Source organism: Cavia porcellus, unplaced genomic scaffold (assembly GCF_034190915.1).
Source record: "Cavia porcellus strain 051 isolate PalLab524CR breed Dunkin Hartley unplaced genomic scaffold, mCavPor4.1 scaffold_2, whole genome shotgun sequence".
NCBI lineage: Eukaryota > Metazoa > Chordata > Mammalia > Rodentia > Caviidae > Cavia > Cavia porcellus.
In genome coordinates this window covers 146966166-146982711 of record NW_026947485.1, presented here as the reverse complement: position 1 = coordinate 146982711, position 16546 = coordinate 146966166, and the positions used below count along the sequence as shown (strand labels likewise).

Here is a 16546-nt window from a genome sequence, read left to right as displayed (position 1 = left end):
GAAAGATGTCACCTGAAGTAACAGTGCTGAAACACCTTATGATGTTCTGTATGAGAGATTCTGGTCATACTCAGAAGATCAGTGGTTGATAAAAATCTGGCAGATAAAGACTAAGTTCAGGAGTTTTCTGCTAAGAAGAAGTATTACACTGGGTGCTGGGCTTCAGACAATATGTTATAGTTTGGTAGAAAGTTTGTCTGCATTTTGTCCATGCCAAGATTTCATCTAAGACTAAGATTAAGGATGTGGGCTAATTAAACTAGCAGAAGAAATTTCAAGGCAGTTGAATGTTGAAGTGGTGACATGGTTATTGTTATGGGCTTCTATCCAAATTTATAGTGAGAATCAAAAGCAAAGAGCCCATCAGGATGATTTAAAATGTTGTAAATTTGGCCAAAAGAAAAGCTCCAGCTGGCCATAGGTCTGCAGAGGAGGAGCTGGGCAGATCTGGGGTGCCCTCACCGGCCTCTCTGCGTGTCTGGAGGACTCTGGATATCTCTGCAACCAGGGAGGGTCCACAGGTTCCTGAACCACTGCGGCCTGTGGTGAGTACCCTAAACCGGCTGCGATTGAAGAACTGTGGAGCTTCCAAGGGGCAGGTGGGCGCACAGTGTCCCTGAGGCCCAGCTTGTCTGGAACTGCGGAGTTCTGAGCAGGCAGAGGAGGGCCACTGGTTCTGTAGGCCCAATGGCTTGGGGTAGCGCGGTGCCAGAGTCTCAGTAGCTCCAAACATAGAAGGGGATTTTCAACAGATCCTGAGGAAGCTTTCAAATAACACTTGAAACAGAAATATAGGAAAATGACAAAACGAAAGACCAAATTACAACCTCAAACCTCCAGCCCATCTCAAGAAACCCTAGGAGCGATGTATATAGAAGAAAATATATCCCATCCACCTCATATATCGGACACAATAGCCACTGAAATTGACAAGCAACTCCAGGAAGCTTTAAAGAAATTCAAACTCGAAATAATCTCCCAGATAAAAGAAGAAATGATAAAAGAAATGAAAGAGATTCTAAATATATCTAAAGAAAACACAGATAAAAAATTGGAGGAACTAAACAAAAAGATAGAATCCCTAGATGAGCAATATAAGAAACAAACAGAATACATAATGCAGATGCACAGAGATATACAGGAAATAAAAAACTCCACTGAAAGTTGTAAAAACCGCCTTAATGAAAGTGAAGATAGAATTTCAGACCTTGAAGACAGGATTGCAGCTAGTGAACAGGAAAGGAAAGATCTTTTGAAAATAACAAGGAATCAGGAAACAACAATTCAACAACTGCAAGACGATGCAAAGAAGAATAACATAAGAATGATAGGGATTAATGAAAGAGAGGGAGACAACATGAAGGATGTCAGGAGGATATTTAGAGAAGTAATAGCTGAAAATTTCCCAAGCATGAGATCAGAAACTGACATCAGGATCAGTGAAGCATATAGAACTCCAAACAGTCATAACCAAAATAAAACTACACCCAGACATATAATAATCACCATCCCAGAAATCCAACACAAGAATAGATTATTAAAAGCTGTCAGAGAGACAAGACAGATCACTTATAAAGGAAAACCTATCAGAATCACAGCAGACTTCTCAGCACCAAATGATAAAGTCAAGAAGAGCATGGAGTGAAGTATTCCAGATCCTAAAGCAAAATGATTTCCAACCGAGACTGATATATCCTGCAAAACTATCATTCAAAATAGATGGTGCAATACGATACTTCCATGACAAAGAACAGCTGAAGAACTTCATGAACACCAAACCAACCCTGCAAAAAATATTGAAAGACAGTTTAGATACACAAAGGAAAAAACCACTAAGCAAAGCAAATAATTAAACAGAACAGAAAGATAAAGATGCAACAGCGGGGGGCTGGGGATTTAGCCCAGCGGCATAAGCGCCTGCCTTGCAAGCAGGTGGTCGTGAGTTCGATCCCCGGTACCGGCAAAAATGAAAAAGACAAAAAAAAAAAAAAAAAAAAGAAAGATGCAACAGCAGAGAGATAACATTCCTACAATTAACCAGCATTTAACAGTAATAACCATTAATGTAAATGGTCTCAATGCACCAATCAAAAGAAACAGACTAGCAGAATGGATCAAGAAACAAAATCCAACCATATGCTGTTTACAGGAAACCCATCTAACCCAGAAGGATACTCACAGACTGAAAGTCAAAGGATGGAAAACAATTCTCCATGCAGCAGGAATCCAACAAAACGCAGGAGTAGCCATTCTGTTTGCAGACAACGTGAACTTTAAACCAACAATGACCATAAAGGACAAAGAAGGTCACTAGATACTCGTAAGGGGAAAACTCCAAGAGGAAGAGATAACTATCTTAAATATATATGCACCAAACTCCAGAGCACCCAGTTATATAAAACAATTATTAACAGAAATGAAAACTCAAATTATCAGTAACACAATTGTAACAGGAGACCTTAATACACCACTGACACCAAGGGACAGATCAACCAGACAGAAAATGAGCAAAGAAATAACAGAACTGAATCACACCTGTGAACAAATGGGTTTGATAGACATATACAGAATGTTCCACCCAACAACATCAGAATACACATTCTTCTCAGCAGTACATGGATCATTTTCTAAAATAGACCATATATTAGCTCACAGAACATATTTAAGCAAATGCAAAAAAGTTGAAATCATCCCTTGCATATTATCGGATCATAGCGCTCTGAAATTAGAAATTAATGACAAAGGATACTGCAAAAATTCCACAAACACATGGAAACTAAATAACACACTCTTGAGTAATCAGTGGGTCACAGAAGAAATTAAAGAAGAAATTAAACAATACCTAAAAGAAAATGAAAATGCAGATACAACTTACCGGAATCTGTGGGATGCAATGAAAGCCATTCTGAGAGGAAAATTTATTGCACTGAGTTCCCACATCAGGAAAACAGAACGAATACAAATAAATAACTTGATGCTACACCTCAAACAGCTAGAAAAAGAAGAGCAAGTCAAGCCCAAAGCCAAAAGAAGAGAGGAAATTATAAAAATCAGAGCAGAAATCAATGCAATAGAGACTAAGAAAACAATCCAAAGAATCAACGAATCAAAGAGTTGGTTCTTTGAAAGAATAAATAAAATCGATAAGCCCCTAGCCAACCTTATTTAAAAAAGGGAAGAAAAAGCCCAAATTCATGCAATAAGAAATGAAAAAGGAGAAATCACTACAGACCCAATAGAAATACAGAGGATCATCAACACCTATTTCGAAAACCTCTACTCTCAAAAGTTTGATAACACAGAAGAAATAGACAGATTCTTAGAAGCATATGAAGTACCAAAGCTAGATCAAGAGGATATAAAACTGTTGAATAACCCAATCTCTGCTAATGAACTTGAAAATGTAATTAAGGCCTTACCCACCAAGAAGAGCCCAGGCCCAGATGGATTCACTGCAGAATTCTACAAGAAATATAAAGAAGACCTAATGCCGACACTCCTCAAACTATTCAATGAAATTGAAAGGGAATCAATCCTTCCTAAGTCATTCCTGGAAGCAAATATTACTCTAGTACCAAAACCTGAGAAAGACCCAACTATAAAAGAGAACTATAGACCGATCTCCCTAATGGACACAGATGCAAAAATCCTCAATAAAATATTGGCAAATAGGATCCAGCAAATCATCAAGAAGATTATACACCATGACCAAGTGGGATTCATCCCAGGAATGCAAGGATGGTTCAACATACGCAAATCAATAAATGTAATCCACCATATCAAGAAAGCCAAAAATAAGAATCACATGATCATCTCTATAGATGCAGAAAAAGCCTTCGATAAGGTCCAACACTTATTCATGATAAGAAATTTACAGAAAATTGGAATAAATGGTCTTTACCTCAATATAATAAAGGCCATTTATGACAAACCAACAGCCAGCATCATACTAAATGGCCAAAAATTGAAAGCCTTTACTTTAAAATCGGGCACAAGACAAGGATGTCCTTTATCGCCACTCCTATTTAATATAGTACTGGAAGTACTAGCCAGAGCAATTAGGCAAGAAAGAGAAATAAAAGGGGTAAAGATAGGAAAAGAAGAAGTTAAATTATCATTGTTTGCAGATGACATGATACTCTACATAGAAGACCCCCTAAACTCCATTGAAATACTCTTAGATACAATAAATAAATTCAGTAATGTGGCTGGATACAAAATCAATACTCAGAAATCAATAGCATTCCTATACACGAACAACAAAATTACAGAGAGGGAAATAAGAGAAACTGGACTATTCACATTAGCAAGCAAAAAAAAATGAAATATTTAGGAATTACTCTTACGAAAGAAGTGAAAGACTTATACAGTGAAAATTATAATACACTGAAAAAGGAAATTGAAGATGATCTCAGAAAATGGAAAGACATCCCTTGCTCATGGATAGGAAGAACAAACATTGTGAAAATGGCCATTCTCCCAAAACTGTTATACAGATTCAATGCAATCCCAATAAAAATTCCATCAACATACCTTATAGATCTAGAGAAATCACTCCTAAATTTCATCTGGAACCAGAAGAGACCTAGAATCGCAAAGGCAATTCTAAGCAGCAAAGACAAAGCAGGAGGCATCACAATCCCTGACTTGAAGTTATATTACAAAGCAACAGTAGTAAAATCAACATGGTATTGGAATCAAAACAGAGCCGAAGATCAGTGGAATAGATTAGAAGATACAACCACAACTACGAACACACTCAACCACCTTATCTTTGATAAAGGAGCCAAGCAGGTTCACTGGAAGAATGACAGTCTCTTTAATAAATGGTGCTGGAAAAACTGGCTCTCCATTTGCCGAAAACTAAAGCTAGACCCATGTCTATCACCATGTACTAAATTAAAATCTAAATGGGTCAAAGATCTGAATATTAAAACAGAAACACTAAATCTATTGGAAGACAAATTAGGTAGAAACCTTGGAGACATAGGAGTAGGTAAAGAATTCATGAACAGGACTCAAACCGCACGGGAAATACTTCCCAGAATCAATAACTGGGACCACTTCTTATTAAAAAGTTTCTGCATGTCAAAAGAAATCTCCAGCATAGTGAAAAGAAAACCCACAAACTGGGAAAAGATTTTAGTGAACTCTCTCTCAGACAAGGGCCTCTTGTCTAAAACATATAAAGAATTAAAGAAACTCAGACCTCCAAAATTCAAAGATCCAATCCAAAAATGGGCATCTGAGATGAATACGCAATTCTCAGATGAAGAAATGCAAATGGCAAATAAATACATGAAAAAATGCTCATCATCATTGGTCATTAGAGAAATGCAAATTAAAACCACACCGAGATACCATCTCACTCCTGAAAGAATGGCCAGGATCAAGAAAACCAACAACAAATGCTGGAGAGGCTGTGGGGAAAAAGGAACTCTCCTGCACTGCTGGTGGGAGTGTAGACTGGTACAGCCTTTGTGGAGATCTGTCTGGAGATTTCTCAAAAAGTTGGGACTGGAAATCCCATTTATTCCAGCTATTCCACTTCTAGGCGTATTCCCAGAAGAACTGAGAGCATCATACCACAGTGATATATGTGCACCTATGTTTATAGCAGCACAATTTGTTCTCGCCAGATCTTGGAAACAACCCAAGTGTCCATCAACTGAGGAATGGATAAAAAAGTTGTGGTATTTCTATACAATGGAGTATTATTCAGCTATAAAGAAGGATCACATTGAGATATTTATCAATAAATGGGCGCAGCTTGAGACCATACTCATAAGTGAAATAAATCAATCTCGCATGTGTGAATACCGAATAGTTTCCCTAATGTAAGTAATGATTCAAATATATAAAAATATGTGGTAATCATGATTCCCCATTAGGTGGCCTTGGAGCCTTATAAAGTTTTCACTCATTAATTAGAAAGGCTTTATTCTGGGCTTCTTGATTTGAAAATATTTGAAGCTAGAGTATATGAAGTTTTATCCAAATATATCAAGGAAAAAGACACTATGGTAACTACTATTAAGTCAGGTTATATGGTGGTGAAGTACTAGGTTGTTGAAACAGTCAGGCTGTGACCTCTATTGTTATATTGTTATGTCCTGTTTTATCTCAATCTCCCCCTTATTGTTTTAAAAAAATTATTTAGTAATTTCTTATGTTTGTCTTAATTAAAGAAAAAATTCAAAAAATTAGGATATATAAATAGTAACTCTTTTTGATTTCCTATTAACTTGTTTTGAAGTCCTCTAGTACTCCCACGATCTTGTTTTGACTGATTAGACTCTGTTCCATTCTATATGGTAGTATCAAGTTTGAAGACATAGGCAACTACTTTGAAGACAATAAGATTCACTAAGATACCCATTCTGGTTTGACTATTGTCTTCTTTGGAAGTCCTGTAATGTTTACAATGCCTAAGTTTTATTGGTCTTGTTCTCTACTGTTTTGTCCAACTTTATAATATCTAATGAGATAGACAATTCTTTTTAAGGAAACAAGGGACAACGTTGATAACCATTGTTGATAAACTTGTACTCTGTTCTACATCATGTGCTATGTCTATCCTTGGTATTGACTGACAGCTTTGTTTTGCCATATTTGACTGTATTCTCCCCCCCCCAAAAAAAAAGTAATAAGCACTAAGGAGTAATGAAATCCAAAGTGCATGAATTTTGTTGTAAAAAAGAGAGGGAAAAAAAAAAAAAGAAAAAGAGCTCTAACGGATATAACAGCAAGTGTGTTTAGGGGTGTTAAATAGCTGACTGTATCAATGTTTTTGGATCATTGAACACAGCTGTTTGCAGTCTACCTGTTTGAATGTCCACCTTGTATTCTTTGATACTGTGATTTGAGGAACTATTTTCAAGATGATAATATGTAATATACTAACAGGTGATTTCTTACTGTTATGTTTTTGTTTGTTTGTTTGTTTTGTTTTTTTTGTTTTGTTTTGTTTTTTTGTAGTTCTGTATTACGTGTACCCTTACACCGCTTTGGTTTGTTTTGTGTTTTTCTCTTTTTCCTCTTAAATAAATTAAAAAAAAAAAAAAGAAAAGCTCCAATAAATTTGTGGACTAAAAAAAGTTACAGCTGAGATCTCCATTGCTGAGAAGGAATAGATGGCCTGAGGGCATCACAAGCAGCAGCAAATTTTCACCTTTTTCAGCCTCAAAACTGCAAAACTGCAAGACTTTGCTTTGAGGAGAAAGTCACAGAGCATCATGCTCCAGAATGGTAGTAGCATAGACAATTTGTTCCTCATTATTGAGTTCAGAGTGCCCCGTGATCCAGGCACCAGCCCCTACAACCAACAGAGAAGGAAGCCTGGTTACTACTCCAGGTAATAGCAAACCTTGGCATCATACATGTGATGTTGGTTTTGGGTGCATGCAAAATGCAAGAGTTGTGCAGTTAAGGCTTTCATCCCTATTTCAGAAGGCCTGGGAGCCAGTTAATGTGCCCCTGTGAGGGTAGGATATAAAGCTGTGAGGGTGAAGCCAAAGGTTCAGTGGAGACCCCAGAAGTTCGAAAACATCAGAAGCATAGATCTCCTAAGGAAATCTGCAAGGAGTGAGCAAAGCAGACCCAAGAGAAGAAGCCAAGGGAGCTACAACATGTGGAATAAGCCATCCAAGCCCTTTGGAGTTCGCAGTGTGCCACAGATTGCTTAGAATGCTGCATGTGGAACTATAGGACTTAATATTTGTCCTGCTGGGTTTTGGACTTGCTTTGGTCCCAATCCTTTGTGTTCCCATTTGTAACTTTTGGAATGAAAATGTTTATCTCATGCCATTAAAAGTTGGAAGTGTTTGTTTTCAGTTGTACAAGGGCTCTCAGTAAAGGTTTGCCTCACATCTCAGAAGAGACTAGGGACTTGGACTTTTCAGCAGTGCTAAACTGTTAGGACTTTGGCAACTAAAATCCTTTTGTATAACTAAATTCCTTTTGCATAAATTGGTATGAATGAGTCTCTAGTGGGGCAGAGGTAGAAAATTATGGTTCTAATGTAATATGATTGGGGGAGTTGTACCTGGCATTGAATTCAGGACCTCACACTTGCCAAGCAGGCCCTGTGCCTCTGACCTACATATCCTGCCATCAGGTATCATATCCTCTGGAATCATATCCTCTATCAAAAAAGTTTATCAGTTTGAGTTTAATTTAAAAAAAAGAAAATGAATCTTACAAGGCTAGAAAATGAGGATGTAAGAGTTAGAGGTTACATTCCAAAGCTGAGAATGCTCAGACACAGACGATTCTGGAAGCCACATAAAAATACAGAAGAGTTATAGTGAGTAGGACATTGGCAACAAATAATGAGCTGAGATACAGAAAAGTCAGTGTCTTTTTCATAGGGACAATTCTTATTGCTATTTTTCTTTCAAAAAAATCATCAAGCTAGTGAGAAAGCTGGTTAGTATACCACATTTTCAAGAATTTCAAGTCTGAACTGTTCCAGAATTGTTAATAGTATAAAATCTTCTGCAAACAGACAAAATCATGAACCTTTATAAAAATAAAAAATAAAGTTACATGCTTCCAGGATAAAATGATGGAAAAGACAGAGATTATACAACCTATTCAGAAATTAAGAAATAAAATAATAAGGTTCAGGCCAAAATTAGTCTGATATCTAGCAGGAAAAACTTTAAATCTTTAATCTTCATTTCCAACATCTAGGCACAGTACGATTCATGTGGACTCCCGAGAACTTAGGCAGCTTTGCTTCTATGGCTATGTGGCATAAAAACAACCTCTCTCTTATAAGGCTTGCGTATTTCCTACAGCTTCCCTTGCTAGTCATTCACTCTGCTGGCATCTCTTCTTGCTGTTGGTCTCCACTGCAATTCTGTTTCACTGTCACAGATCCATACATTGCCCTGTCACTGAGTATTTGCAGGCACACCAAACCTTCAAAGCACTTTCCGGCCTCCCCAGGTTTTCTCCAGAAATCTCAGTGGAAATTCTTTTATTCCATAGTCTTGCAAAGCCATCATCATATGGACAAAGCCAAGGTCTATCACCAGGACAAGCTATATATGTGCCCACTTGAATCACACATGTAAAAGTTTCTGAGTACCTTACTGGCTAAGCACAGGAAAATTAGTCTCTAGCTTTTTGATTGGTTGGTTGTGTTTCATTTTTTGTTTTTTGAGCAAAGTAGAGCATCCCAGAGATTTTTTTAAAAAGTCTTTTCTGCACCTTTCAGCCTGCAGTGGTTCTAGCCTGGCCAGTTTCTATTCTGGCCAGCTTCAGGAATTGTTCTTAATATTTCTATGCAAAGCACTTGGGTTCTTTTTGTAGGCACCAATAACCAAACCTTCTCTAGCAGCTCCTGCAAACACATTACTTTCCTAGTCAAAGTATAAAATTTTCAGATCTTTTGCTATGCTCATCTTATTCTTGATTCTCACTGTAAATTTAGTTAAAATGATGTCATTATTCTCATGTCATCACTAGATGAAATGTCCTCTGTTACGTAAAGCTGGTATCTTGAAGCAATCAGGGTACTGACAAAATGAATCCAAATTAATTGCTATAGTATGACAAAGAAAGCCTTTAGTTTATTTCCAACAGAAACATCATTTTCATACAAAATCTCATCAACATAACCTTTATTGTTCTCATTTGTATTTGCTCACCTGTCTTTTGAGCCTCTACCAGAATCAACTGCCTCCCTCACAGCTTTCTAGGCTTTATCTATCTATTCTCTTCCTTCAAACCTTTGTAAATTCTTCCTGCAATCCAGTTCCAAAGGCTTTCTCACATTGCCCATTATATACTAGCCACACAGAAGGACCCCACTTGTTGGTTCTAGTTTCTTGTGTTAATCAGTTTTCCATTACTGCAACAGTCATCAGAGATAATTGATTCATAAAGAGAAAATGTTCATTTTCAGAGACTCCAGCCCCTGATCTGCCAGCCATATTGTTTTGAGGCTGATGTATCAAAACAGGGTGGAAAATAAGACCAGGGTGGTGTATCTATAGATTGGAAGTAGAAAAAAAATAAAAACTAAGAAGATGCTGAAGTCTCACAATACTCTTCAAGCATATGTCCCTAAAGATTCCCACTCATTTATTTATTCAATAAATGCTCTTTAACTCCAAAGCTGCCTATCAGGATTGTACTTAACTATCAAGGCATAATTCCTGCAAAAAACTGAGAAGATCTCAAAACAAACTAATGACCACATCTTTATTCCTTTCAAATGGTTCTTTTCATACACAGCATTTTTGTTGCATTTATTTAAGCATGGCATTTGGGAGCAAAAAGAGGGCAGGTGGGTCAGAACTCAGTGCCATCAGTTTAAAGAGGCTAGGAACAGTCAGGATATAGAGGGACTGGTGAATGCTGTGGCCCGGGATTCATTCATGGTCTCTCTGAGCATGAAGCTCACCTTCTGAGAGTAGCATAGGAAAAAAATAAACTCTCTCACGTTTCCTTGTCTGGTGTAGACTTTGGGAGGTCCCTCTCCCTCCGCTCACAGACAAGGCAACAACAGCCAGAGTGGGCAAAATTGCATCCGAAGATTGAATGCAGCTTAGATCTGGCACAAGGGAAATTAGAGAACATCTCCCCACCTGGCTCCCTGGGGCTCTGGGCCCTATCACCTAAAGTGTATGCATCAGACCATGTCCAGCATGGAAGACATGCAAGGACTGCTGCCTGGCCTGGTTCGCTCTCTCTGCAGAGCTGGACAGAGGCCGCCACTCCGGGGCTCACCTTGAGATATGAGCAGGACACTATAGAAAGTCATAAACCACCGGATGCTGTTAAAACGCTGGCACCAGGGGATAACGAGGCAGGCCAGGCCGCAGCGCTCCTCCGAGATGTTCGAGGTTTCCGGTGCTGTCTGGGGCGGCTTACTGGAGATGGTGAGCTTGGCCCTTTTCCTGGCGGAGGCTCGAGTGAACTTGATCACGGTGTTTGGAAGCACTGTTAGGTACGGGGGTTTCTTCTTCAAGATCTTAGAGATCATCTCCTTCTCTTCAGCATCCTCTGCCCTCGAAGTCTTCTTAGACCTGAGCCCTGTCTCCACTTCAGCCAGCGTCTCCTTCAGGGACACCGTGCGCAGCGCGGGGCTGCGCGCCATGGCTGGGCCGGGCGACTCCGAGACACCAGGACTGTGATGTGGCCGCGCGCCGAGGCCAACGGGCATCCTCCGGGCCTGAGGCGATGCCCATGCAGGAGCTGCCATTGCCTTGTGGCGACTTCCTGCCACGTCATAAAAGGGTAAACAAAACAGAACGAAAGTGAGAACTCGATTCTGATAACTGTGCACACACCCAGGGAATGCTAGAGTAAAGTTAAGGGTTCCATTATTTATTTATTTGATACTCGTTAGGAAGCAAGGAAAGAGCAATGTGTAAAGTTGGGACCATGAAATTGTCTTTTTCCCAGATTTACTTTATTGTGACACTTCCATCCCCAAACTGGACCATCTCATTTGATACACACTGAGATTTGTTGAAGCACCAGAAAAAGATCAGAAGCAGAAAAGATACCTTTTACACAAAGAAAATCTTGGGAGAGCAACAGAGATGAGAAAAATACTTCAGAGAACATCCTTCAATACAAGGTTTAACACCAGCAAAATATTCTCTGAGAAACTATTCGTACCACGCAACCGAAATCATTTCCTCCCTAACTAAAGTCACAGAACCCGTAGAATGATTAATTTTCCCAGGTATAAAAGTCTCACTGAAGATAAAGACTGTGAAAGCATCCTTGCAGTATGTAAAACTTGTTTTATATTAAAACATCTTATTGACTTCTTTTCTTATGCTTAAAATATGTTATTTAATCTGCACTTATGGAGCGGATGGATTTCAAGAAAAGATGAAACTGTGTTCCTTCCTATGGATTAGATATGTTATAAAAACAATCCTGCTCTTCAACAAGTCTTTGTGCTGGGCTAGCCTGATAGACAAGGAGAAAATCCATCTAAACCACTGATGTGAAGGGCAAGCTTGACTCAGAGAGGCTACAAGCGTGTCAGTAAGAGCACTGTCAAATGCACACTCACTCCAGAGACATCCCAGCTGTCCATGTTCATCAAACTCAACTTCAGTGGACCCTCACATTGCTTCATAATGTTAAAAGGTGTAGAGACAAGGCAGAATTCTGAGGAGGAGGAAATGGAGAAGGGGAAACCCTTGTCTTTGTCCTTTGATATCACACTGGCCATTTTTCCCAGTGGTGAAAATACAGTGCTGTTAAAAATAACTGATACTAGAAATCTCAGTTTTCAGAACAGAGACAGCTTTCCTATGTTTCCCACCAATTTAATGTCAACAACAACAAAGCCTGATTGCATAAATATTTTATTTTTGAATCTATTAGAAGGCTATATTTACAAAATATAAATTCATACCAAAGAGAAACACACCCTTTGGAAGCAGTGTGGTGCACACAGATGGCCTCACTTTTTTTGGAAGAGCACAAGAAAAAAAGCAGTCATTAAAAAATAGAAATATTTGAAATTTTAATGAATTCTTAAATGCTAATGCAGGTATTTCAACAATGAGACACTACTTTATATCCATACAAAGACCATAATAAAAAAGGAAAACAATAGCTAGTATGGCCAAGAACAATAACTGGCAATGAGATGAAAACCTTCAAATTCAGCTTATGGGAATTTAAAATGCAGGTTGTTTGGAAAACAGTTGGAAAATCCCCCCAAATGTGAAAGATAGAGGTGACCATAAGATCTACCAATCCCACTGCTGAAATACACAATCAATAAAAATTAAAGCAGATGAAAACTTATACACAAATAGGACAGCAGAACTATTTATAATTATAAAAATTAGATTCAATCAAAATATCTATAATGTAATGAATGGGCACAACATAGTATATCTGAACAATGGACTCTTACTCAGCAACTAATCAGAATGAAGTACTTGGCTTTTGTTACAACATTGATGAGTCTCAGACACATTACACTAAGTGAAAAGCCATTCACAAAAGACCATATATTGTATGATTCTATTTGTATGAAGGGTCTAGAACAGGCAAATCTTTACATAGAGAAAAGAGATAATGAAAATAGATGAACGGGGTGGTGAATACTGATGGAAAAGGAATAAAAAAAAGGTGGAAGAGATTGGTAATGAGAATAAATTTTCTCTTTTAAAATGAAATCATGCTAATAGTGAATAAAAATGGCATGGTAGCGTTAATTTGGAAATGTTTAGCAATTGAGAAAGCCTTACAAACAAGTCCTAAATGAGAACTTATTGAAGCACAATACTGTTTTTTAAATAGAAATAAACATACCAACCTGTGGTGATATTGCAAAAGCAGTATGAAGAGATGTTTGTAAAAATAAGCACCTACATAAAAAACAAAAAGAGATTTCAAATAAACAACCTAATTATATAACTCAAGTAACTAGAGAAATAGGAAAAGCCTAATTTAAAGTAAGTGTGTTATGGTTTGTGTCTAAATGTTGCCGGCAAAGCCTCATGCAGTCATAGCTGAGGCTTTTTCAGAGGTGGCTGAAATCTAGACTATATGATGCTGGGATTGACTCGTGGTGCATTGCTAGGCTCAAGCTCATTAGGGCTAATGCTGTGAATGCTACTCTCCTATGCAGCTTGGATAAGACAAAAGCACCAGAAAGAGCTTAGGTCTTCCCTCGTTGCTTTGCTAGCTTCTGCCCCCATGAACTATTTTTCTCTGCAAAGCCACATTGCCTTGGAACCAGCCAGTTATGGACTTAAACCTCTACAAACTGTGAGGTAAATAAACTTTCCTTCCTTACCTTGAAGATATTAGGTATTTTGTTTCCGCAATGGGAAAAATAACTAAGATACAGTAAAAAAAAAAAAAAAAAAAAAAAGAGTAGGTCAGAGCAAAAATAGAAATGGAGATGAAAAGGAATAAACAAAACAGAGTTGGTATTTGAAAATATGAACTACACAAACAGTAAAACTAAAAGTCAATAAAGCTAGCTATAGAGAAAAGAGCAAAATGAGTACAATCAGAAGTGAAACGACATTACAATGGATAGCATAGAAATGTAAAGGGTCATGGAAACTATAATAGATAACTTATGCACCAAAATCTTGGAAAATCTACAAACATGGATAATTTTCTTACATAACCTACTAAAACTGAGTCAGGAAGACAGAAAATTTATACAGGTCTATAACTAGGGGAGAATATGAGTGAGTCATGGAAAGCTTCTTAGCAATAAAACAAAACAACACATCCCATGGAGTGAGTACACTATAGACTTTGACCTCATCCCATTGGCTTCTTTATGATTTGAAGCAGGTCTTTTAAACATTCTAATTCCTAGTTCTTCATTTAAAAATGAAGATATTAGTCAAGCTATTTGTGGTTATTCTGAATACCAGAAGCAATATTTTATAAGTGTTTTGTCCCACTCATGCCATATAGTAAGTAAACAAGATAATTATTTTTCTAATTACTAAAATCACTAGCCTCCATCTTAAAAACAATTTAGATAGCTCTCTGGATTAGCGGATAGGAAATGATTCAGCTGAGGGAAAAATATATCAGAAAATTTTCTCACAAAAAGTGAGAGAGAAGGTAGTGATAGACATAAGTACTGAATCAATGTTTGCCACTAGGTATATTAAGGGTAAGGTTTAAAGTACCTGTAAAGGACATACAAAGCTGTTTCAATGAGTTTTAAGTCTCGCTGAATCAGCTTTTTAGACAAAAGCCTCTCTGGGCAGAAAAACATAAACAAGACAACATTTAGACGTGCCACATGCCTTCCTAACTGAGGTCTTTGTGGGAGCAGAGCGGGTTCAGCAGAAAGTGATAGAAATGAGGATGAGAAGTTAGGTGATGACAAGAACTATTAAAGGAAATATACTCCTGTAAGACTTAATACGCTTTTAAAATGATTCAAAATGATTGTTGTGTTACATGCTGCAATTTCAAAAACAAGACATTTAAAAAATTGAAATTACTCTAACACATTAAACACTAAAGCAAATTTTACTTAAGACTATTGTAAAAGAGGAGACAAATTGTGCTTAACTTTAATTCAAGCAAAGAAAAATGGGGTTTGGAAGCAAAAGAGCACACTGAGTTTGTATGTTAGTACCTTTTCTGTTGCTGTAACACCAGTCGGAAGTTTATACGGAGGGAAAATGCATTACTCACATCTCTGGAGGCTGGGAAGCCTGTGATCTGAAGAAGCCTACCTCTGGGGAGGGTCTTCATGCGGTAATGTGACAGGAGGATGGAATCAGAGAGCAGACAGCTCCACGGGAGGGGTGGGAGCAAGGCCATGGTCTCAGCAGGGCTCAGGAACCCTGAGGGTGGACTGTTAGAAGGTGAGAGTGGCCCCAGTTTTTCTGCTTCCCATTAAGGGCAGAGTGTCGGATGACCTGAGCTCCTTCTGAGAGCATGGTCTCTCCTCAGAGCCACCACGCTGTGGTCAAATGTCTTGCACCTGAACCTTCGCATTCACTCAGACCAGATCCTAACAGTAACAGGGAGTTACTGTTCTATCCACTTGCCTGTGGACTATTTTAAAACACAGGTTTGAGAAGAATCAGTATTAAAATTTTGACATCAGGAGATTTGTAATCACAAGAAGTTTGGCACAGTGCATTGGATTTGCCAGTGCATTATGCAAGGAGTTGTTTCGGTCTGAATTCTTAACTCCCTTCTTTCTAATCCAGTTGCCAATAAGAATTTATTTTTCCCTTTACTTTTTCAGGGGCACCAATATTTTAAAAGATTTCATTTGCTGCCCCCTAGAGGGAATATATTTCACCTTTATATTGAATCTAAAAGAAATGGATCTAGACATTGAAACTTCATTTGCTTTTATTTTTGTACTTACGTTTTCTACTCAGAAAATAAATATTCAATTATAAAATTAGTTAACACTTCCTATAATACTTCTAGTACTCTTTCAGATTTGAATTAAGGTTATTGGCTATGTATAATGCACAACATATTTTTGTGTGTATTATCCTCACTTCTATGACAGCACAGAGTATATTTGTTAAATGTGAGTTTTGAGGAAGAAAATTAAAAAGAAAAATTGTGATGTCTTTTAGGAATGCCCAGTTTGCAAATATTTGTAGATGTTAATATCCAAAAGTTTAAGCTCGACCAAAGTGGGATTTTAGGTGAGTGATTGATAATTTTTGCTCAGTTATCATTTGACTGAGGGGAACTTTTATTCTCTGTCTTCTCTCATTTGTACAGAGAAAGAGGTTTTCTATTCTACTAGCCAGAAAAGAGTACTGAAAGGTAGCTCTGGCTGCTTTACCAGGTTGATGAATCTAAAAGGCAAAGTGTCAAAAGAACAGTGAGTACTCACAGCCCTAGTATGCAGTTATCCATCTACTGGGGTCAGTTTAATCTATTAAAAAAGTAAGAAGCACACTTTCACTTCAGATCCTAATTGTGTTCCTTAATTTAACTTTTCCAGCAATTAATTTATTCCTTAAGGAAAAACTGTATACTATTTTTGCAAAGGGCTCAGATCTCAAAGACAAAAGAGTATAATTAACTACTGAGGTTA

General features: G+C 37.8%; 1 protein-coding gene across 1 annotated transcript in view; it reads right to left on the bottom strand.

Annotated features, from left to right (window-relative positions):
• The window catches only part of Slco6a1 (solute carrier organic anion transporter family member 6A1), a 69053-nt gene extending 53756 nt beyond the window's left edge, over positions 1–15297 (bottom strand). Inside the window, exons 1-2 of the mRNA XM_013145525.2 lie at positions 15210–15297; positions 10741–11232 (exon numbers count right to left, since the gene is read on the bottom strand). Coding sequence (XP_013000979.1) covers positions 10741–11232; positions 15210–15297 — 580 coding nt within the window. The remainder of the gene's footprint in view (positions 1–10740; positions 11233–15209) is intronic.
• Positions 15298–16546: the final 1249 nt, after the last annotated feature.